Genomic DNA, 19,505 nt, shown 5'->3' with positions numbered 1-19,505 from the left:
AATTTTCTGTGGGCCCCAACTTATAATTTTCTATCAGCGTCAGAGCTGGAGGCCTCGATTTTATAGAAAAACAAGGTCACAAACATCACTCGGACGAGTGAAGACGCAGAGATCGTCCACCCTAGATTCAATGACGCATCAGGCGGAAGGCCCGTTTAGTCCGGCTAAGAAGAGGGTCCGCCAGGACCTTGGGTCACGGAGGAAAAGACCTCGGTGTTCCTCATGGTCTCCTAGAGTAGAAAGACAGAATCGCTGTCGCCCTGATCTGGACACATATGACGCTGGCCTTGCTGCGGCCTGGTTTAGCGGCTCTAGAGAAGAAAGCCAACCGTTAGGAGGAGTGTTTTTGCCGAGGGGAGCCATGACGGCGGCGCACCGGAAGCGGCGCGCCGGAAGAGCGGAGGGCGTGGCGGAGACGTGTCTAACTGGGATGCCTGGAGGCTCTTCCCGGGTGTCGGGATCCGGAAGGCTGTGCCCAGTCCACCTGCACTTCGTGGGCCCAGCGAAGCAGCGTGGGGCGGCGGCGGCGGCGGAGGCCCAGGCTGGGAGCGGAGGCGGCCGGGGGCCCAGCCATGGCCGAGTCGGTGGAGCGACTGCGGCAGCGGGTTGAGGAGCTGGAACGAGAACTTGACCGGGAGAGAAGCCGGCAGGTCGTGGGCGGCCGGACCCGCATCGAGAAGATGAGCTCCGAGGTGGTGGATTCCAATCCTTACAGGTGAACCCTGGCGGGGCGGGCAGGGCCACGCTCCCCTCGCGGGGTTCAGCCGGCCTCCTGCGGCGCCTTTCTTGCTGGGGAGGTCCTGTTCCTAGATGGGCAAGGCCACGTCTTAGTGCTAGTCAGAAAATAACCCTTGCGGAGCGTGGTGTCTCACGATTCATCCCAGCTTTCGGGAGGGTGAGGTGGTGGTGGGTGTCGCGAGTTCCAGGCCAGCCTGGGCTACATAATGAGTTCTAGACCAGCGTAGGCTGTACAGTGAGACTCTTTTTTCCTGCACAGAGGAAAAATAACATTTTATTTTAAAAAAATCCAAGCCAGGCGTCCATATGGTGCAACTCTTGTGCCCGCTGTCCTGTGCCCAGTTTCTTGTCACCCTTGACTCTTTATTAGTCTACCTTGCTCTGCATAAGGCTGATTGCCAGTAAGCTCTGTCAGAACACAACATCTCATGCAAAGCTGCCAAGGATAGACTAGTTTCCGAAAGGCTCAGTGTAACGCAGATGAGGCAGGGCGAGGGAGACTTAGTTACTAGGGGGCTCAGGAACATCTCTGATTGATCAACTTTACTAGACCTGCTTACTCCTGTCCTTTGCTCCCCCTAAAGGACTTACTAATTTATGAGGGAGAATGCAGAGCAGTGGTTAAGGGGAAGGCCTCTGCGTCAAGACTGAGTGAATTTATTTCTCAGCTTAACGAATAGCCAGTAACGTCTAACAGCTGCTAAGCTGCTTCAGATTACTACCTGTAAAGTGGGACCATAGGAATGTCGTTTCTGTCATAGTTATGAAGACTGAAACAGTCAGTTTATGTGAAGTTCTTAAAACAGCGGTTGTACATGGCAAGCTTCGTACAAGACTGCATTCAGTAGCATGCAGTTAGACCTTTCAGTTCCACATGTTTTTCTTCTCACCACAGCCCTGGGATTGCTATTATTTCCATCTCATTCTGTAGGTGAGAAAAGTGAGTGTTCTAGAGCTGCTTTAAGTAGATTGTAGTAAACAAAGGAATCTGAGTGGCGTTAGGTTTCTGCCCAGTAAGTCAGTAAGCCTGTAAGTAGTGTGACTAAAAACTGGGTAGTTTAACATAGGTGAAGTTACAGAAAGAGAGCAATGTGTGTGGTGGGTCCAGAGACACTCTGAGATGATGAAGCTGGAAACTCATGACTGTGAATGTCTGTAGAGAAGTTTAGAGAACTACTGGAGTTAGCTTGAGTAAGTGAAAGCATGCAGGAGATTAGGCATAAGGAAAGCATGGTTGTTGCCTTGAGGAAAGGAGGTTATGGAGGAAAGGGAAAGTTCTAAAGCACCCACCCAGCAGTGAACAGTTAGGATCTAACCAAAAATGGCCAAGGCTCCTGGGGCAGGAATGTTTGTGCAGCAGTGATGGACATTTACGAGTAAAATCTTCAGAAGACTGAAAAGCAAGAGGTGAAAATACTGTAATAGTGTGCATTTATAGATATGATCACATGGAGTTGAAAGTGGGAAGAAAGGGGTCAGCCCAGAGGCCTGCTGACTTTCCTAACATCCTAATATCCACATGTGCCATAAAGAACAAACATCTGAAAACTTAATATACCCACATTTTATATATGTATGTATACACAGTATGCACACACATGCACACACTCAGGTAATAGAGCAGAGGACCAGTAGCTGAAGTGCTTGGGATGCAACAGATGCTTCCAAAACTAGACATCATCCATTATGGACAGAGAGCATGAGCTTATTTCATTTCTTTGTATATTAACACAGCATGGGAAAATAATAACATTTCTCTTTGACCCTTAACATTTAAGCTATTAGGTGTAGATCTTAGCTACGCATTAGGATAAAGAAGGTTCTTTAGAAGAAAAATGCTGTTTCACAGGCTATATCCAGGAAAGTCCATATTTTTAAACCTACCCAGTGATTTATTCTTACCTAGTAAAAGTTAGCTTTTTTTTTTTTTTTTTGGTTTTTCGAGACAGGGTTTCTCTGTGCAGCTTTGCGCCTTTCCTGGGACTCACTTGGTAGCCCAGGCTGGCCTCGAACTCACAGAGATCCGCCTGGCTCTGCCTCCCGAGTGCTGGGATTAAAGGCGTGCGCCACCACCGCCCGGCAAGCTTTTAAGATCAGTAGGTCATCATATTTGCTTTGTACCCCAGGCTGGTCTTGAACTCCTAATCCTCCTGCCTCAGCCTCTAGAGTGCTAGGATTACAGATGCCTGCCACCATGCCCAGCTAGATTCCTCTTCTTTTGAATTAGTAATAATTGAATTTGGTGATTGTTTTATTTGATGGTGCATGCCTATAAATATCACTGTTAACTAAAAGATTACAAGCTTGGGGCTGGAGAGATCAGTGGTTAAGAGCACTAGCTGCTCTTCCACAGGACCTAGGTATGATCCCCAGCACCTACATGGCAGGTCACTGCCATAACTCTAGTCCCAGGGGATCTGACACCCTCTTCTGGCCTCTGCAGGCACTTCGTGTACCTTCAGTTCTGCATGTATAAGCGTACATACAGGCAAGCCACCCATACACATTAAAAAAATAAAATAAGAAAAGACTGCAAAAGCTCTGAAACTTTTTTTTTTCTTTAAGCCGCCTGATGGCCTTGAAACGGATGGGAATTGTCAGTGACTATGAGGTATGATGCACCTTCCCAAGCTTCTGAACTCGATTTCAGTAAACGAGAATAATTTCCAGTGACAAACCAAATGGAGAGTAGTAACCAGCACATGTATCCTTCTTTGTTTCACAGAAAATCCGTACTTACGCTGTAGCCATAGTGGGTGTTGGTGGAGTTGGTAGTGTGACTGCTGAAATGCTGACAAGATGTGGCATTGGTAAGGTAAAAAGATTTCTCTTTGCCTGTCCAGTAGGGAACTGTGCACTCCTGCAGCGAATCAGGTACAAATTAGCACTCTTCTGCTCAGCCAATCAGTCAGTGGTTTATGATTTCTGTTAGGTTTATGGAAATTGCTCTTCTCGAGGCTGAGTCATATTCCTCTCCAGACAAAGGCTCGTGTTATTGATAATTAAACAAAGGGTATTTAATTGTGTTGAGGACCTTTTGTTTAGGGTAGTGTAATATGTAAGTAATTTGGAATTATTTTAGATACAGAACCTGTTAGAAATGATTCTGGGGTGCCCCTCTCCCCCAAAAAAGACCACTATAGATCTATAGTATTTTAGCAAGGCAGAAATTTTACTTCTGCAGGAGGGTGCATAGCCATGCCAAATCAAGTAGGCAAGCCCACCCCGTGGGTTCTGCTGAGTTTGTATTCCTGATGTAAGGGCTCCTGTGCCCCACTCTAAGTGGTCAGAGTCAGCCCCGCACTCTTAATTGCTGGCTGATTGCAGACAGCCCAGCTGATGAACGGAGTGCAACTTTTAGGACAGGCTACAACCTTGGGCGTATGTTTTGATCTCAAGAAGCGCGGGCTCTGGAGGAACTCAAGTTTCTGCCAAGGGGCTACTGTATTTTTTTAAGTTATTATAATTATTTATTCTTCTCTCATACAATACATCCTGACTGCAGCCTCTCCTCCCTTCACTCCTCCAAGTTCCCCACAATAGTTTTTAAAAACAGAGTTTTGTCTTATTTAACCCTTTGATACAAAAGACATTTAAATGGATAAAGTGTGCAAATGAAGCACTCAGATCTTGAAAACCTTATTAAGTGCTCAATTAAATACACACAGGATGGAAAGCATTGAATATAATCTAGGGGATGTTTTAGATTTTTTTATTTAATCCATTTTGTTTTCTTTTAAAAATGGACTAGAATTGTAAAAAAGAAGTAACTTACCTTCTGCCAGAATTTAATATGTCAATCTTTGGTTTATAAAGCCAAGGACTATTGTTGTTACTTAGTGGTTGAATAGATAAGTTTTCCACAATTATCTGCCCTGCTATTTTCATAAAACATACATTCTCCAATATCATTTGTCAATAAGTTAATATTAAAAGATAGCGGTTGCGAAATTGGCCCTCATTTATTAATATAAAAATGATGCCAATAAAATACTTAAAATGCTTATTATAATTGTAATATCTTTGAAGTGGTTTACAGAAGCAGGCCAAACTATTGCTTGCTGATGACTTGAGTACCCTGTTGATTGACAGGATATTGGAGATGCTGGAGATTAGTAGTTAAAAGTTGAGTATGTGGCCATATTAAAACAGACTGCCAGACCTCAGTTATGTGGCTTTAATCCTGTAGTGTCAGGTAAACCTGAAAATTGTCACAACTGGTTTCGGGGTAATCCTGCCATTGCAGAAACTAAACACTGAGAACCACTGGGGCCTTGCCTGGGCGTTTGCTAGGAGGGAAGACTTAAGGTGCAGCGCAGACAACTGACTCAGAATCTGTCTTTTCATAGACTGCAGATTAATGTGGGGGAAGTGCTTTTCGCCCACTAACAATTTCTGGTGATGCAGATGCTGCTCGATGAGCAGTCATTCTCGAGGACCACTGCAGTTAGAACCGCTCATGTCCGGTTACACCCATAGTAGGGAATAGGAATTCTGGCGGTGAGATGCAGACACCTGCATTTTCAGTAACTCTGCCGGTGATCCCACTGTATGCCCAGGTAAACTAAGACTAAACAGATAAGCTTCAGGAAGTCTTTCTTCTAGCTGTAAAACACATAAGCAAGAAGCTAATGATTAGGTTTAGTGGGGAAATGGTGCCTAGAAGACCCAAAGCCCATTTCTTGTTTCTGCAAGTATCTGCAGCTCCCTGGATCACCAAGTCTGCATCAGCCACTTTCCTTTCCAGATGGGCAGCAGGCTGGAAGGTCGATGTCATTTCCTGTGACCTAAACCAAGTAGTGGCAGTTACAATGTCTACTTCTTTTAAAAAAGCCAACTAGCAGTCATAAACTCAGATTTAATGCTCTGTCTGATGTAGTAAATATTATTGAATGAGCCTTGGTTCAAGGACTTGGAGTTCTAAAGGCCTAAGTGGCATCTCTGTCAATAAGATACTAAAGGTTCTCTGGGTGTTGTCATAGGCTTTTTTTTTTTTTTTTTTTTAATGTTTCTGTATTGAGAAGAGTAAAATCAGGTCTGGGGATGTAGCTTTGTGGTAGAGCAGTGACCTAGCATGGATTAGGTCCCAGGTTCAATCCCCAGCACTGAAAAAAAAAAAGAAAACGAGAGAATAAGCTCTCACTGTTACAGATTCATAGAATCTAACCTGTTCTTACTGATGAGAAATGTGACGTACTCATTTTAAGTGAGGAGTGTACATTGGCAGACACTGAAGCAGACCTAAGAAGAAAGCAGGGAAAATAATTACCTGGTTGATAACTCTCTTTGGAGTAATGAGGTTTAGCCTCAGCTTGGTTATGTGGTCTGTCATACAAAGGGAGTCAAGGAAAAGAAAAAGGAATGCAGTAAGATCTTGGCACAATTTTTGCAACACTCAGTGAAACGGAGCAGGCTCCCCTCTGTCACTGAGCCTGTCTGTAGAAGCAGCACAGCCTTGGCTTGGGGAGGGTTGCTGCGCCCAGAGTCCTGCATTAGCTGAGTGCCCTTCATCAAGGCCCCTCGATGCCCTGTCAATAGCTGAGGATAAGAGGAGCTAGGCATTTACCTCACAGGACATTTAGTAAATCACTATAAAACACCAAGTGCCTTAGAATTAACTACTGTTACTTCACCACTACCGTTAAACCTATCAAATGGAAAATCCACTAGTTTAATGTCATTTTTCACCGAAATACCACTGTTACCACTGTTTTCATTTCAGTTACTGCTCTTTGACTATGACAAAGTGGAGCTGGCCAACATGAATCGACTTTTCTTCCAGCCTCATCAAGCAGGACTGAGTAAAGTGCAAGCAGCCGAGAACACCCTGAGGTAACCACAGTATAGCAAAGGGCCCCACGCACTGGGTCTTGTTAACTGCAGTGTGGTAAAGGGCCCCACGCCCTGGATCTTGTTAACTGCAGTGTAGTAAAGGGCCCCACGCCCTGGATCTTGTTAACTGCAGTGTAGTAAAGGGTCCCACGCACTGGGGTCTTGTTAACCGTAGTGTAGCAAAGGGCCCCACACAGTAGGCTGTTGTTTTGTGTACCTGTTTTGTGAGCTAAGCTAAGTGTAAATGGACTTGGATTTTTCGCAATGAAATGCATTTCACAATTATGCAAAGAATCCTCTTACTTCTTAGTCCTGGGTCGTGTGTAGAGTGTGCTTATTTCCATCTTTGCTGCACTGCTTAGCTGTGGAGCCACAGTGTGAGACTAGCCCTAGACAGCACCAAAATGATGGCGCACACATGCCTTTGTTCCAGTAAAACCTGAGTTTTAGACTCTGAAGTCTGAATTTTATTTTCATATCCTGAAATTCTGAAAAAGATTTTTCCCCGACCGTTTAAGAATTGTTCTTAGTGGCGTGTGCTGGCTGGCATCTGCTGCAAATGCCAGCGCACAGGGAGCTGAGGCACGTGTGAGGAGTGGCCCAAGTTTGAGGTCAGCCTATACTGCATAGCAAGTACTGGGCTGAGCAGGACTGCATGGCAAGGCATAGACTCGGAACAAAAACCCAAACCAGGCAGTTCTTACCTTAAAGGCTGTACCAAAAATGTAACATTTGCTTTCTCCTCTCAGGAGCATTAACCCTGATGTTCTGTTTGAAGTTCACAACTACAATATCACCACAGTGGACCACTTCGAACATTTCATGAGTAGAATAAGGTATAGTTTATGAATACTTTGTGCAGTGTCTTGATGTCCAGCTCAGTTAAACAAGTTCAAGAAAATCTATTGACAGATTTTTCATCTTTTAGGAAAAGTAATTTTTGTGTAATGTTTATGTATTAGGATATAGTCTACACACAAACATATGTATGTTCCAAAAAATAAACTTGGAAAAATAAATCCCTCTGGAAATTACAAAGATTCAACAAGAGGCCTTCAGTTTTACCTCCTATGCTCTAGACTAAATTTTATCCCTGAAAATTGTTTTCTTCACACAGCCAGGACCCTTGAAATAATTTTATTTAATTAGCTTTATTACATGTATATTTGTGGGGAAACGTAAACAAGGCAGTGAAACTTGCTGAGTTCAGTGGCACAGGCCTGTAATTCCATCTTAAGTTCGAGGCTAACCTGCACAACTTAGACCCTTTTACTTTTTTTTTTCAGAGCTGAGGGCTGAACCCAGGGCCTTGTGCTTGCTAGGCAAGTGCTCTACCACTGAGCTAAATGCCCAACCCCTAGACCCTTTTTCAAAACAATGAAAAAAAAAAAAGGGTTGTATGTATCTCATAGTTAGAGCACGTACTTGGCATGCCTGAGTCCCTGGCTTCTGTCTCCCCAGGACTAATGAACCAAACCAAACCAAGTATCTGTGAGAGCCCATAGGGAGATGACAACCCTGTGAACAGACTCCGTTCCTTTACTAGTATGGCATCATTAATTCTCTATTCAGAAAGTGGCTTAACACTATGTATGAGGTCATCAACGTCAAACACTGTGTCATAATTGTGTTCAAACATTGAAGGAGAGAAAACTGACTGCACATATAAAATTCAGTTACAGTGTGGTTTGGGTCCCACTGGCGTGGTGGTGAACTCCTGTAAATCAACACTTGGGAGGTTGAAGCAGGAGGATCACAAGTTTGAGATCTTGCTTCAAGAAACCGTGGGGGATTTGTGTGGGCTGTGGGATTTGGGTTTACTTTTGGTTGTTCTTTGAGGTGGGATCTTATACTGTTTGGATGGTGGAAGCAGTGACAATCCTCCTGCCTCAACCTCAGGTGCTGGGACAATAGGTGCCAGCCACCAAGCCTTAGGAGGAAAGAAATGTATTTTGTATCCTCATTGTTTTCGGACACAATTTGCTTTCCTTCTCTAGCAATGGTGGATTAGAAGAAGGGAAACCTGTTGACCTGGTTCTTAGCTGTGTGGACAACTTTGAAGCTCGAATGGCAATAAACACAGTGAGTGTTGGCTAAGGGGTTGCAGCCCTGGGTTTACCTGAGTGTTCTAGCTAAAAACAGTTCCAAGTTTAACCTGTCTTCACAGCCTGCTTTTCAAATGTGTGCTAAGAGCTTCAGGCCCTGCCTCTCCCATGTTACAATGTCTCACTCTCTCACATATAAAGTAGCAGATGTTTCTGCTGTGTGGTTTTAAAGTAAATGAATGTTTTTATGACACTTATTCTAGTCACCATTGGGTTTTCATTACATTCATTTAGTGTGTGTGTGTGTGTGTGTGCGCGTGCGCACGCGCGCGCGCCACCATATCCCCGTGGGCAACTTGCAGGAATTGGGTCTCTCAGTGAGATGAGACCACGTGGGACCTAGGGATCGAACTCAGGTCATCAGGCTTGTGGCAAGCACCTTTACCCACTGAGCCCTCTTGCCAGCTCACCATTGGTTTTAACTTTTTGTCTTACTAGGATTAAATATATAAATTGTAAACATTTCCTAAAGATAAAATGTTTTTCTTTTGAATCACTTTTAAATGATTCTTATGATTTTTGTATTGCTGACGTTTTAGAAAAATACGTTTTTACGTTAATCTGAAGAAATCTAGAGAGTAGTGGTTCGATGTAAGGAATGGGTGCATACTGCTTCTAGAGTACCAACACTTTAACTCAGCTGTTGCAGCTCTTCTCTCTGACCCCGAAACCCTCAGGATCTGTGTACTAACACCTGCTTTCCACAGAGGAGGTTGCCAGTGATTTGTGATGTTTTGTGTTTTTGTCTTTTCCTGATAAGGCTTGTAATGAACTTGGTCAGACGTGGATGGAATCTGGGGTCAGTGAAAATGCAGTTTCTGGGCACATCCAGCTGATGATCCCTGGAGAGTCGGCTTGTTTTGCGGTAGGCCCTGTCTTCAGCCTCTTTCACTGTTAGAATCAGTGATCTCCGTAGTTGATGTCTACAGTTGAGAGGAACGGGAGTGTGCCGGGGTACCATTGGAGCATCCCTCCCCTGTGCTGTCTGAGATGGGTGTGCTCTTTCCATCAGTGTGCGCCACCGCTCGTGGTTGCTTCAAACATTGATGAGAAGACCCTGAAACGAGAGGGCGTCTGCGCGGCCAGTCTCCCCACCACCATGGGAGTAGTTGCGGGGATCTTGGTACAGAACGTATTAAAGTAAGTGAGGGCCGACGTTTCTGAAGAGTTTCGTGTGCTGTTGATGAAGTGTGTTTCATGAAATACTCCAAGAACTGATATTGTCAACTAAGTAGTTATCCTAAACTTAAATTTTCTTTAATGTTTATTATACATACGTGGACTTTTATTAGCATTACGTGTGTGTGTGTGTGTGTGTGTGCTTGCGAGTGTGCTCATGCATGTATGTGAGTGCGTGCACGCATACATGTTTGTTTAAATGTCAGTTATAACTCTTGTTAAATGATACAGCATTGCTCTGTATACCCAGTCCTATTTCCCCAGGCAAGAGGGCTGTATTATGAGAATGCATCACTGGGCATTTTCAACATAGTGCAAATACAATGCACTTCAGAGGTAGCCGACCAGAAACCCCGTGGGACCACTGTAGCCGGTGTGGTCTTCTGCTGATTGAAATGTGTGACACGTGACTCTCGGAAGGATTATACAAATGAGGTGAAGCTGTACTGACGTAGACAGTGGGTGGAGACCACAGCACAAACACACTTGCTTCTGCTCATCCGCTCTCCCTAAAAGTCATTCAGATGTGATCAAACCAGAAAACACTTCTGTTACCCAAAACCAGACTCTGCCAATGTGCGTTTTAACTATAGCTACAGATGAGGGAAACAGGTTTTGTACAGCTAACGTTTTTGTCAGCTTATGAACCAATTCTCTCTAAAAGCAGAGTCCTTTAGAGTTCCCTAACTTTGGCTAATTTTTGTCCCTCTTCAGGCTTAGTACCCTAGTTTTGTCTCCTCAGTCTCCAGTAAATCACAGACTTCAGTGTGGTAAATGAGGCACCCAGTATCAGAGGTGTAGCTCCAGCAGAAAGGTCATAAAAATGTGTACAAGAACTCAGAAGTGTGAACTAGGGCTGTGGTATAAGAGCAAGTGGCCTGTCTAAACACCAGTAGCTACTAAGAACACTTTATAATATTGTACAAAAAGGGAAAACAGTCCTGGCTACAGAAACATTCCTCTCCGGGTTCCTCTATTAACGTACATTTAGGCCTTACACACTTTTATTATTGCTATTACCAATGCTGCAAACAGCATCTTACATAGGTACTTTAATACTGAATTTATGTATGGTGTGTGTTTCTGCAGTTTATTTCAACAAATGCCACCTGTTTTTCTTGGAAGGGGATTATACTGTCCATCAAAGACTCAGGGTACTTGGCTCACACATGCTGTCAGAAACATTAGTATCATCAAACTCTTAAAGCTTTGTCAGTCTGAAGAATAGCTATTCCAATTTCCACTTAGTTGTAAAAAAGGATTAGGGACTTAGGATTTTTTTCTATGAATGATCATTGTGCTTTCATCTGCTGTTTTTTTTTTTTTCTTGTTATATATTTAGAACATGTATTTTCAAAAAGTTTTTTCTTGTCATTTGTTATGTTAATGTGTATAAGTTATATGTTTGTGTGTGCATACATTCATGTTTGTGTGTGTGTGCAGGCATGCACCTGTGCTGCTCGTGAGGAAGTCAGTGGATAGCCTGCTAGTCCTCACCTTCCGCATCCTTTGAGATAGGATCTTTTATTGTTCACCTCTGCATGCTCTAGGATAGCTGGTCTAGTTGCTTGCGGGGACTCTCCTGTTTTTCTCCCATCTTGCTGTAGGAGCACTGGAGTCACAGTCATGCACAGCTGTCAGGCTTCTACATGGAGTCTGGGGATTTGAACTCCGGTCCTCGTGTTTGCATGGGAAGCGCTTTGCCCACTCAGCCATCTCCCGGCTCTCACTGAGTTTTCTGCACAATCTTCTGTACAGAAGCTGTCATAGTTAGGGTTTCTATTGCTGTGATAAAACACCATCGCCCAAGCAACTCATGAAGGAAAGGGTTTATTAGACTTACACTTCCGAATCTTAGTCCATTATTAAGGAAGTTAGGGCAGGAATTCAAGGCACCTGGAGCAGGAACTGAAGCAGAGGCCGTGGAGAAGTGCTGCTGCCTGGCTTGCTCCCCATGGCTTACTTAGCCTATTTTTAACACATTCCAGGGCCACCTGCCCAGGGTTGTCACCACCCATAGTGAGCCGGACACGCCCACATTAATCATTAATCACAAAAATGCCCCACATACTTGTCCACAGACCCGTGTGATGGGGAACGTTTTCTCTTCACAGATGATCCAGCTTATGCTGAGTTGTCAAAACCCAACCCAGACAGCAGCTTTTCAATAGAGTGGCATTTGACAGGGAGGGGTCACGATGGAGCTTTATGGGTGTTGGAAGTGCTCTCTGACTTCCCCGGACGCTACTCACATCAATGACTTAGTGTAGTTTACGTAGTTTATAGTGGGATACATCAGTTTTGAAAATAAGGTTTAGTAGCACATCTCAGATTTTTGTCTGTGTGTTTGGGGGGTATGCATGTATGCACATGTGTATGAAGTATGCTTTTCTGTGCATCCATATATGAAGGGCAGAGGGCAATGCTATGTCTTTACTGTATTTCTTTACATTTAAAATGACTTCTGCTGAATTCATTATTGACAGTTTCATGCATGTATGATGTACATTCTGATTACTGTAACCTCTTCTCCACTTTCTCTACTCTCCTTCTCCCCCTATTACCCCCTAAAAATCTCCTCCTCACGTTCATGACTTTGTTGTTGTTCTAAGACCCTCTAAGTTTAGCCTTGATTATCTGTGTGACCATGGGTTTGGAATGTCCACTGGTGCCTGGTGGGCACTCAGTGGGCACACAGCAGAAGACAGTGACTGCCCTTCCCTCAGAACCCACCAGTGGACAGAGGTTCAGCAGGGACAAGGGGTAGGGCCCCATAAACCCCTCCCCGACCCCTGATTGACTGTTGATATGTCCAGAGCTGTGTAGGCCCATTGCAAACAGCCACAGCTGCTGTGGGGTCATGACTGCAGTGGTGGTGCCCTGCGCAGGAGACAGTAGTTTTAGCCCTTTCCCTGTCCTCTGCAGTGTTCGCTGAGCAGTGTGGAGTGGTGTAAATGTCCTGCTTAGGACTGAGCACTCGGCCATCACTTATCCTCAGCACCTGGAGCAGCCGTGTGTCTGTGTGTTCATTGCTGTTCATTGCAGAGAGGCTAGGAGCATGTCTCTGGGTAGAAGCTTAAATACTCAGAAGACAGTCTGCTGCCACAGGCTTACCGAAACAGCAGTACTAATTGGCCCCTCGGCCTAAGACTTTAACCATGGGTTTCTGACTGCATTTACAGTACTAGTTTGAATTTCCTCTTGAGGAGCAGGCCTCAAATCCAGTCAGAGTGGCTGGTTCTCACCCTACACCTCTGCCAACAGTAGTGCCGTCACTCCCCCAGTGGGCACATCTTGCCTGGCAGGCCGGTATTATTGAATGTAGGGTTTTCAACTAGATAGGGCCGTTGGTGCCTTTTCTTCCCAGCAGCCTGTGCAGCACCTTCTGGCACTACAAAACTAGCCAATGGGAAGAGGATTCTAGCTCACTCTCAGCTTCATTTCTCTATGCCTTGCATCCAAGATGTGTTCCACATTATTTTTTTTGAGACAGGGTCTCTTACTGATCTAGGACTCACCATTTTGGCTACACTGGCTGTACAGCAAGGCCCTGAGATCTACCTGTCTCCATCTGTCTCTCCCTCTCAGTTCTGGGATTATAAGCTTATTATGCCATGGCTGCCGTTTTATGTGGGTGCTGGGGATCCAGACTCAGGCTCACATGCTTCTGCAGCAAGTACTTTAACCACTGAACCGAGCCCCTAGCTCAGGTTTTAAAAACACATCTCTCCTACTGCAGGTTCTCTAAGGTCAGTATGCTTCTTTGGAGCTTAGCATGCCATACTTTACTTGCCAGCAGCTTATCTTTATTAGAGGGTCAAAAATAATAGCTCATTACACAGTGATGAAAGGTAGTATACTTTTCCTTCCTTCCTTCATTCGTTAAACAAATATTCAAGGAGCCAAGTTTTATAAATAAGGTAGAGAAAGTTGCTGTTTTCTAGGTTATTTGTTATAAAATTCATTACCCACTCCAAAATCTCTTTTATAAATTCACTTACTTCTAGTCCCTTTTTTCTTTATTAAGTATAATTTGATTTTCTTTTTTCTTTTGAGATGGGGTCTCACTATATATCCCCTGGCTGGCCTGGAACTCACAGAGGTCCGCCTGCTCCTGCCTCCCAAATGCTGGGATTAAAGGTGTGCACCACCGTGCTTGACTAATTTAATTTAATTTTTCAGGTTTCTGTTACGTTTTGGCACCGTCAGTTTCTACCTTGGGTACAATGCAATGCAGGACTTTTTCCCTACCATGTCCATGAAGCCAAACCCTCAGTGTGATGACAGGAACTGCAGGAAGCAACAAGAAGAATACAAGGTACAAGCAATCGATGCATCGATCGGTCAGGAAGTTGAAGGTCACACTGCCTAGGACAGTACATTTGAAAAGAAACAGATTTGGAATAGAATATAATGGGTTCTGGGTTTTTATAGTGTTAGTTCATTTAGCATACTTCAATACAAAAACCCGTTCTTGCTTTTGGTAATGTGCATTTTGTGGAGTCCTGCAGAGAATGGAGAAGCAGTAATGATGGTTGGTACTGTTTGCTTTATACAGAAGAAGGCCGCGACACTGCCCGTACCGGAGGCCACGCCCACGGAGGACGAGGAGATCGTACATGAGGACAACGAGTGGGGTAGGGGCCTTCCTGTGCTGGACTCGCGCCGGACTCACACCGGAAGCACACTCTGTTCTGGGAGGGAGTATAAGATGACAAAGCACTTCAGATTATTCTCACAGTGTTTTCTGGGAGGGAGTATAAGATGACACAGCACTTCAGATTATTCTCACAGTGTTTTCTGGGAGGAGAATGTAAGAGTGCACACAAATGTAAGTGATGCTTACAGTCTTCTTGAGAATGAGCACAAGGTCACATTTACTCCTACAGGTATTGAGCTGGTGTCTGAGGTTTCAGAAGAGGAACTGAAGAACTCTTCAGGTCCCATTCCCGTCTTACCCGAAGGAATTACAGTGGCATACACAGTCCCAAAGAAGGTATTTGTGAAATCTGATTGCCCATATGTAAATATCAGATAAGAGAAAAATATGTATTTCTCTTTTTTCAGCTTCATCTTACGTCGGAAAGCTAGTGAGGTGTTTCCTGCCTAGATATCTGTGCAGTCGGCCTTGAGGTGCTGAGAAGTATTCAGTGTCAGCATGGAGACAGGCACAGCTCATTGGAAACTGAGAAAGTAGAGACTTCTAAAAATCTACGGATATCAAGTATAATAAATAGTGGTTAAATTAAAGTATTACTTTCATATTGATAATTCTAGCCACAAACCCATTTACAAGTACTTCTGGAAAGGGTGATGGAATGTGCCTATGATCCTAGCACACAGGAATCTGAAGCAGGAGATACACAAGTTAGAGATGAACCTGGATACATAATAAGAACCTGGAAGCAGAGGTCATAGGTGGGAGGTTAGGGGTGGTGGGTGAGAGAGAGAGAAAGAGAGAGCATGCACATGAATAAACCTACAGAAATACAGACTTTCTCAAGTGAAGACATACAGAGCAGGGGCTGGAACCACCAGACAAAAGATACACAGATAGGCAGTAGGTATTGAAAAGTTGCTGAACATTATTAATCATCAGGGGCATGCAGATCTACACCAGTGGAGTACATCCCACTCCAGTGAAAAGGTAAAAGGATGTGCAGAAAGGGAGCCTGGAGTGTAATAATGCATTGCTACCAGGAATGTCAATTAGCTCATCTATTCTGAAAACAGAATGGAGGCTCCTCAAAAAACTAAAAGATGACATATGTGATATATGTGAGCCAACAGTCTCATGGGGAGGGGTGTATGTCTAAAGTATATATAGCCAAAATGCTCACTGACTGATAAAAGATACACACACACACACACACACACACACACACACAGTGGAACACTTGAGCCACAAGAGGATAACAACCTGTCATTTGTGGCAAGACAGATGGAATTGGGAGTAATTAAGTAAAATAAGATGGCACAGATGGACAAGCACCACATGGTCTCACTCATATGTGGACTCTGAAAGGTTTGATGTGATAGAAGTTGAGAGTCGAGCTGTGCTTCCAAGGGTGAGTGGGGGGCGGGGGGAGGAGGCTGGCCAGCAGCTTGTAAGTTACAGCTAGCTAGGAACACTGAGCTCTGGTGACTGTCGTAGAAGGGGTGGCTGTAGGTAGTCACTGTTATATGTTCAGAAAGATAGAAGGAGTGATTTTTGAATGTTCTAATTATAAAGAAATGGTTTGAGGAGATAGGCTTATCCTGGCATGAACATCACATAATATATACATATACCATAACTTCATGGTCTGCAATAAATAAGTGTAGTTTTATATTAATAATACACTCAGTAGAAATGTCAAGAATATTGAAGTTGCTGCCTCCTAAACAGAATTTTGGTGGGGAATATAAAAAACTTTATTTTCTCTAATTATTTCAAAATGTACTTATCAGAGAAAAGTCAGCTTTTTAAGCATGCTGAGCATGGGTAAAGCAAACTGTTAAGGACAAGTGGTTTTGTATGGCTCTGTTTTCATTGCATTTCCCCCTTTTGTTGACAGCAGGAGGATTCTGTTTCTGAAGTAACAGTGGAAGATTCCGGTGAAAGCTTGGAAGATCTCATGGCCAAGATGAAGAACATGTAGACAGTGGACTGGCATTTGTTTTATTTTCTGTGCTCATTCTATTCCCTTGGAATTAAAAAAAGAATCAGAACTAATAAACCTAGGGCCGCCTTAACTGGCATGTGAATCTTCACTGAGTGTCATGCTGTATGGAACACTAGTGGTTGCTTCTGGCTTCCCTCTACAACTGAATCAGTAATGCTCCTACAGAAAGGAAAGGAGAGGCCATCCCATCCCATAATTTCCTTTACAGTAATTCCCTGTCTATGGACTGAGGCCCTGGACTGTAAGTACAGATGAAGGATGAGATCTTTACCCTGGCAGCTGTGGCTAGCAAGTGTCTGAGTGTCTGAATGGCTTCCTACCAGTTACCCATGAGTGCTGATCTGACCAGGAGTGATGTTAGAGAGTCAGCCTATAGAATAAACATCCCTTCAGATGTTTCTTGGTGAGATACAAGTAGAATGTCTTCATTGGCATGTCTAAATGAGTTAAAGATTTAAGAAAAAGCACAGATAAATGCAAGCTGTCTTCATGGGCAGACAAGTATGTTCAGGAAAAACCATCATTGTATTCTAATTTTTACCGACCAAGGAAAAGGCATTGCCTTCTGTAACAGAAGTGCCTGGAGTTACCATGTGACTCAAGAACAGGCATGAGCACAGTGCATTATATAGACTGTGTACATTATATAGACCATCTACATCATGTAGACTGTGTACATCATGTGGACCGTGTACATCATGTAGACCGTGCACATACATCATGTAGACTGTGTACATCATGTAGACCGTGTACATCTTGTAGACTGTGTACATCATATAGAACAAGTACATCATATAGACTGCTCCTGAATATTTCATTTCACCTTGATTCCCTAAACAGGGAGATGTTAGCAAGGTTTGTCCTGAGTAGTGGGCAAAATGAAGAACTGGAAATTACCTCTGCAGTGACTGATGAGTATTTATTCCCTGCAAAGGTTTCCATGGCCCAACTATGACCACTTAAATTGTAAACTGATGAATGACGTAAATTATTGATGAGTTTTATCTTGAGGATATGAAATGACTTTATGAATGTCTAAATTGTGTGTATTGGGAAATGCTAGCTAAAGTTCAAAGTGTCATTCCTTACTTGTAAAATAAAGTTGTAAAGACCAACTCCAGGCATAAGTTTAATGTACTAGCTTTGAGATTCTAGGATTATATGTGACTTTTTTCATGTTTATAGAAGTCAAGAAGGGTATGTGCCTAACTTTGAAACTTACATTTATGTTTCCTCGGTAAATTTTTATAACTATTTTTTTTTTTTACAGAACTTAGCGTATTAGATTGGAGAATAACTTTTCAAATCACTAGACATGCTTTAAATTTTTTAAATGAATTTTTTTTTAAGAATAATTCTTTAGAAATACTGGTCCATGAATTTTCTAAGGCTTACTTGAAATTGTTGAACTTTCAGGTTTGGTTAAGGTATAATATATAGGATCCACTGACTTCTAAAGATCTGCTCTTTTTGGTATCTTAGGCTGTCCTGGATTCTAATGTATCTCACTCTTATCCAGTATCTTTCATTAGAAACTACTGGATTATCATCTCAAAAATAACTAAATACAATCTGGTGGCAGGCACCTTTTGATCCCATATTGCTCTCCCCATAGTCTGTGGCCACAGAGACTAAGGGGCAGTGGCAGTGGCTGAGAACTAACACACTGCATCATGAATTACCACGTAGAGGTTTGGCTGGATGTGTAGATGCTGTGACTCCTAGTGAGAAAGGCCAGCAGCCCCAATACCGTTTTAACTGATTCTAGAATCCAGAGTCTAGATGGCAGTAAAACCATTCATCACTTTGTTTCTTTTGTTAACAGAAAGGCAATCTGTGCTTCTGCTCAGGTTTTTGTATTTTTCTTCTCATGAAAATACTCCCTGACACCCACAAATGTGGGCCAATATGAAAAGGCAATAACTCTAAGAATATGTCAGAGAAGCTTTGACTGCATCAAATCACATTTTTGTTTTTCCAATTTTCCTATATGTAAAGTGCTGAGGACAAGTTTTAGCAAAATTTGGCTCTTACCAATTGTTTATGAGGGACTTGTCTGAAAATTGCCATTTTGCTGTGGAGGTGTATGTTAACGTGAACATAAGAATCACATCTATGTTAACATGAATGTAACTTGAAAATCTTATAACTATGTTAACATGAACATAATCTGAGAATAACATCTATGTTAACATGAACATAATTTGACTGTTCGAATTACAGATCTACACACAAATGTTTGTTACAGTTGCTTTTATCTTAGGCATTCTCATGAAGGCAAACAGTTAGTACAGTAAATAATGAGACAAAAATAATAGATAAAATAATTTTATTATATACTTAATTTGAAATATATAATTTAGAGTGACCACCTCAGTCACTTAACCCTTAAGTTTTAAAAATATTTTTGTAAAGTTCTCAAATCTAAATTTTAGAAGAGAGAATAAATATGTTTTTTTGAAGATTCTTTTAGAGTACTGATCACAAAGTTTTTAAGGTGTTAAACTTAATACTATACTTTCAGTGTATTAAATCATGAAATAATCAGATTTTGAGCTCTGATAAATGAGTTGTAAAATCAATATTTAATATGTTCACGAATTCAATTATTTGTACCTTTCACGGGACAAACCCCAAGAGATAGGTTACACTCATATTTTAGCTTTTTTCCTCCTGAACCTTGACCCTCCCCCAAAGGATGGAAGAGGAATGCTTCTTTTGTGCATTCCTGTCTAATTTAAGTCGCCATCACAGTGTCTAGATTGTAGCAGTGCTTCTCAAGCTAACAAGCTCAGGAGTTCCCTGGACACCTAGCTCTCGGGCTGCTTCTGAGTGGCTCAGGTGAGGCCTCGCAGACTGACTGTAAGTTCTGGATGGCGATGACGCTGGCTACTGCATCCCCTGGGGAAGTTGCATGACATTGGGCATAGCCTGCAGTCACCAGAGTTCTTCACTTCATCAAACTACTGAGTAAACCTGGCCAGTA

General features: G+C 43.0%; 1 protein-coding gene across 2 annotated transcripts; it reads left to right on the top strand.

The window, feature by feature from the left end:
• Positions 1–437: 437 nt before the first annotated feature.
• On the top strand, positions 438–17,634 carry Uba5 (ubiquitin like modifier activating enzyme 5). Of its 2 annotated transcripts, XM_052718836.1 has the most exons (12): positions 438–715; positions 3,304–3,349; positions 3,464–3,553; positions 6,461–6,570; positions 7,320–7,406; positions 8,568–8,652; positions 9,436–9,540; positions 9,688–9,815; positions 14,037–14,172; positions 14,413–14,491; positions 14,744–14,850; positions 16,412–17,634. In XM_052718836.1, exons 1-12 carry the CDS (start codon positions 573–575, stop codon positions 16,493–16,495), a joined length of 1,200 nt encoding a protein of 399 aa, XP_052574796.1. In that variant the 5' UTR covers positions 438–572; the 3' UTR covers positions 16,496–17,634. The 2 variants fall into 2 exon arrangements, with proteins under 2 accessions (XP_052574796.1, XP_052574805.1); XM_052718845.1 differs by lacking the exons at positions 438–715; positions 3,304–3,349 and having other exon boundaries at positions 3,464–3,548.
• Positions 17,635–19,505: the final 1,871 nt, after the last annotated feature.

The sequence above is a fragment of the Peromyscus californicus genome, unplaced genomic scaffold, assembly GCF_007827085.1.
Source record: "Peromyscus californicus insignis strain IS unplaced genomic scaffold, ASM782708v3 Scaffold_11__1_contigs__length_118956290, whole genome shotgun sequence".
Lineage (NCBI taxonomy): Eukaryota > Metazoa > Chordata > Mammalia > Rodentia > Cricetidae > Peromyscus > Peromyscus californicus.
Note: the sequence above shows the minus strand (reverse complement) of the source record. Positions and strands in the feature narration are given on the sequence as shown.

What these genes read in the sequence shown, in the direction of transcription:
- Uba5 (XM_052718836.1), top strand. Translation starts at nt 573, where the DNA reads ATGGCCGAGTCGGTGGAGCGACTGCGGCAGCGGGTTGAGGAGCTGGAA. An exon ending in GCAGCCGAGAACACCCTGAG is followed by an intron (nt 6,571 to 7,319) that starts GTAACCACAGTA and finishes TTCTCCTCTCAG; the next exon opens with GAGCATTAACCCTGATGTTC. An exon ending in CATACACAGTCCCAAAGAAG is followed by an intron (nt 14,851 to 16,411) that starts GTATTTGTGAAA and finishes TTTTGTTGACAG; the next exon opens with CAGGAGGATTCTGTTTCTGA.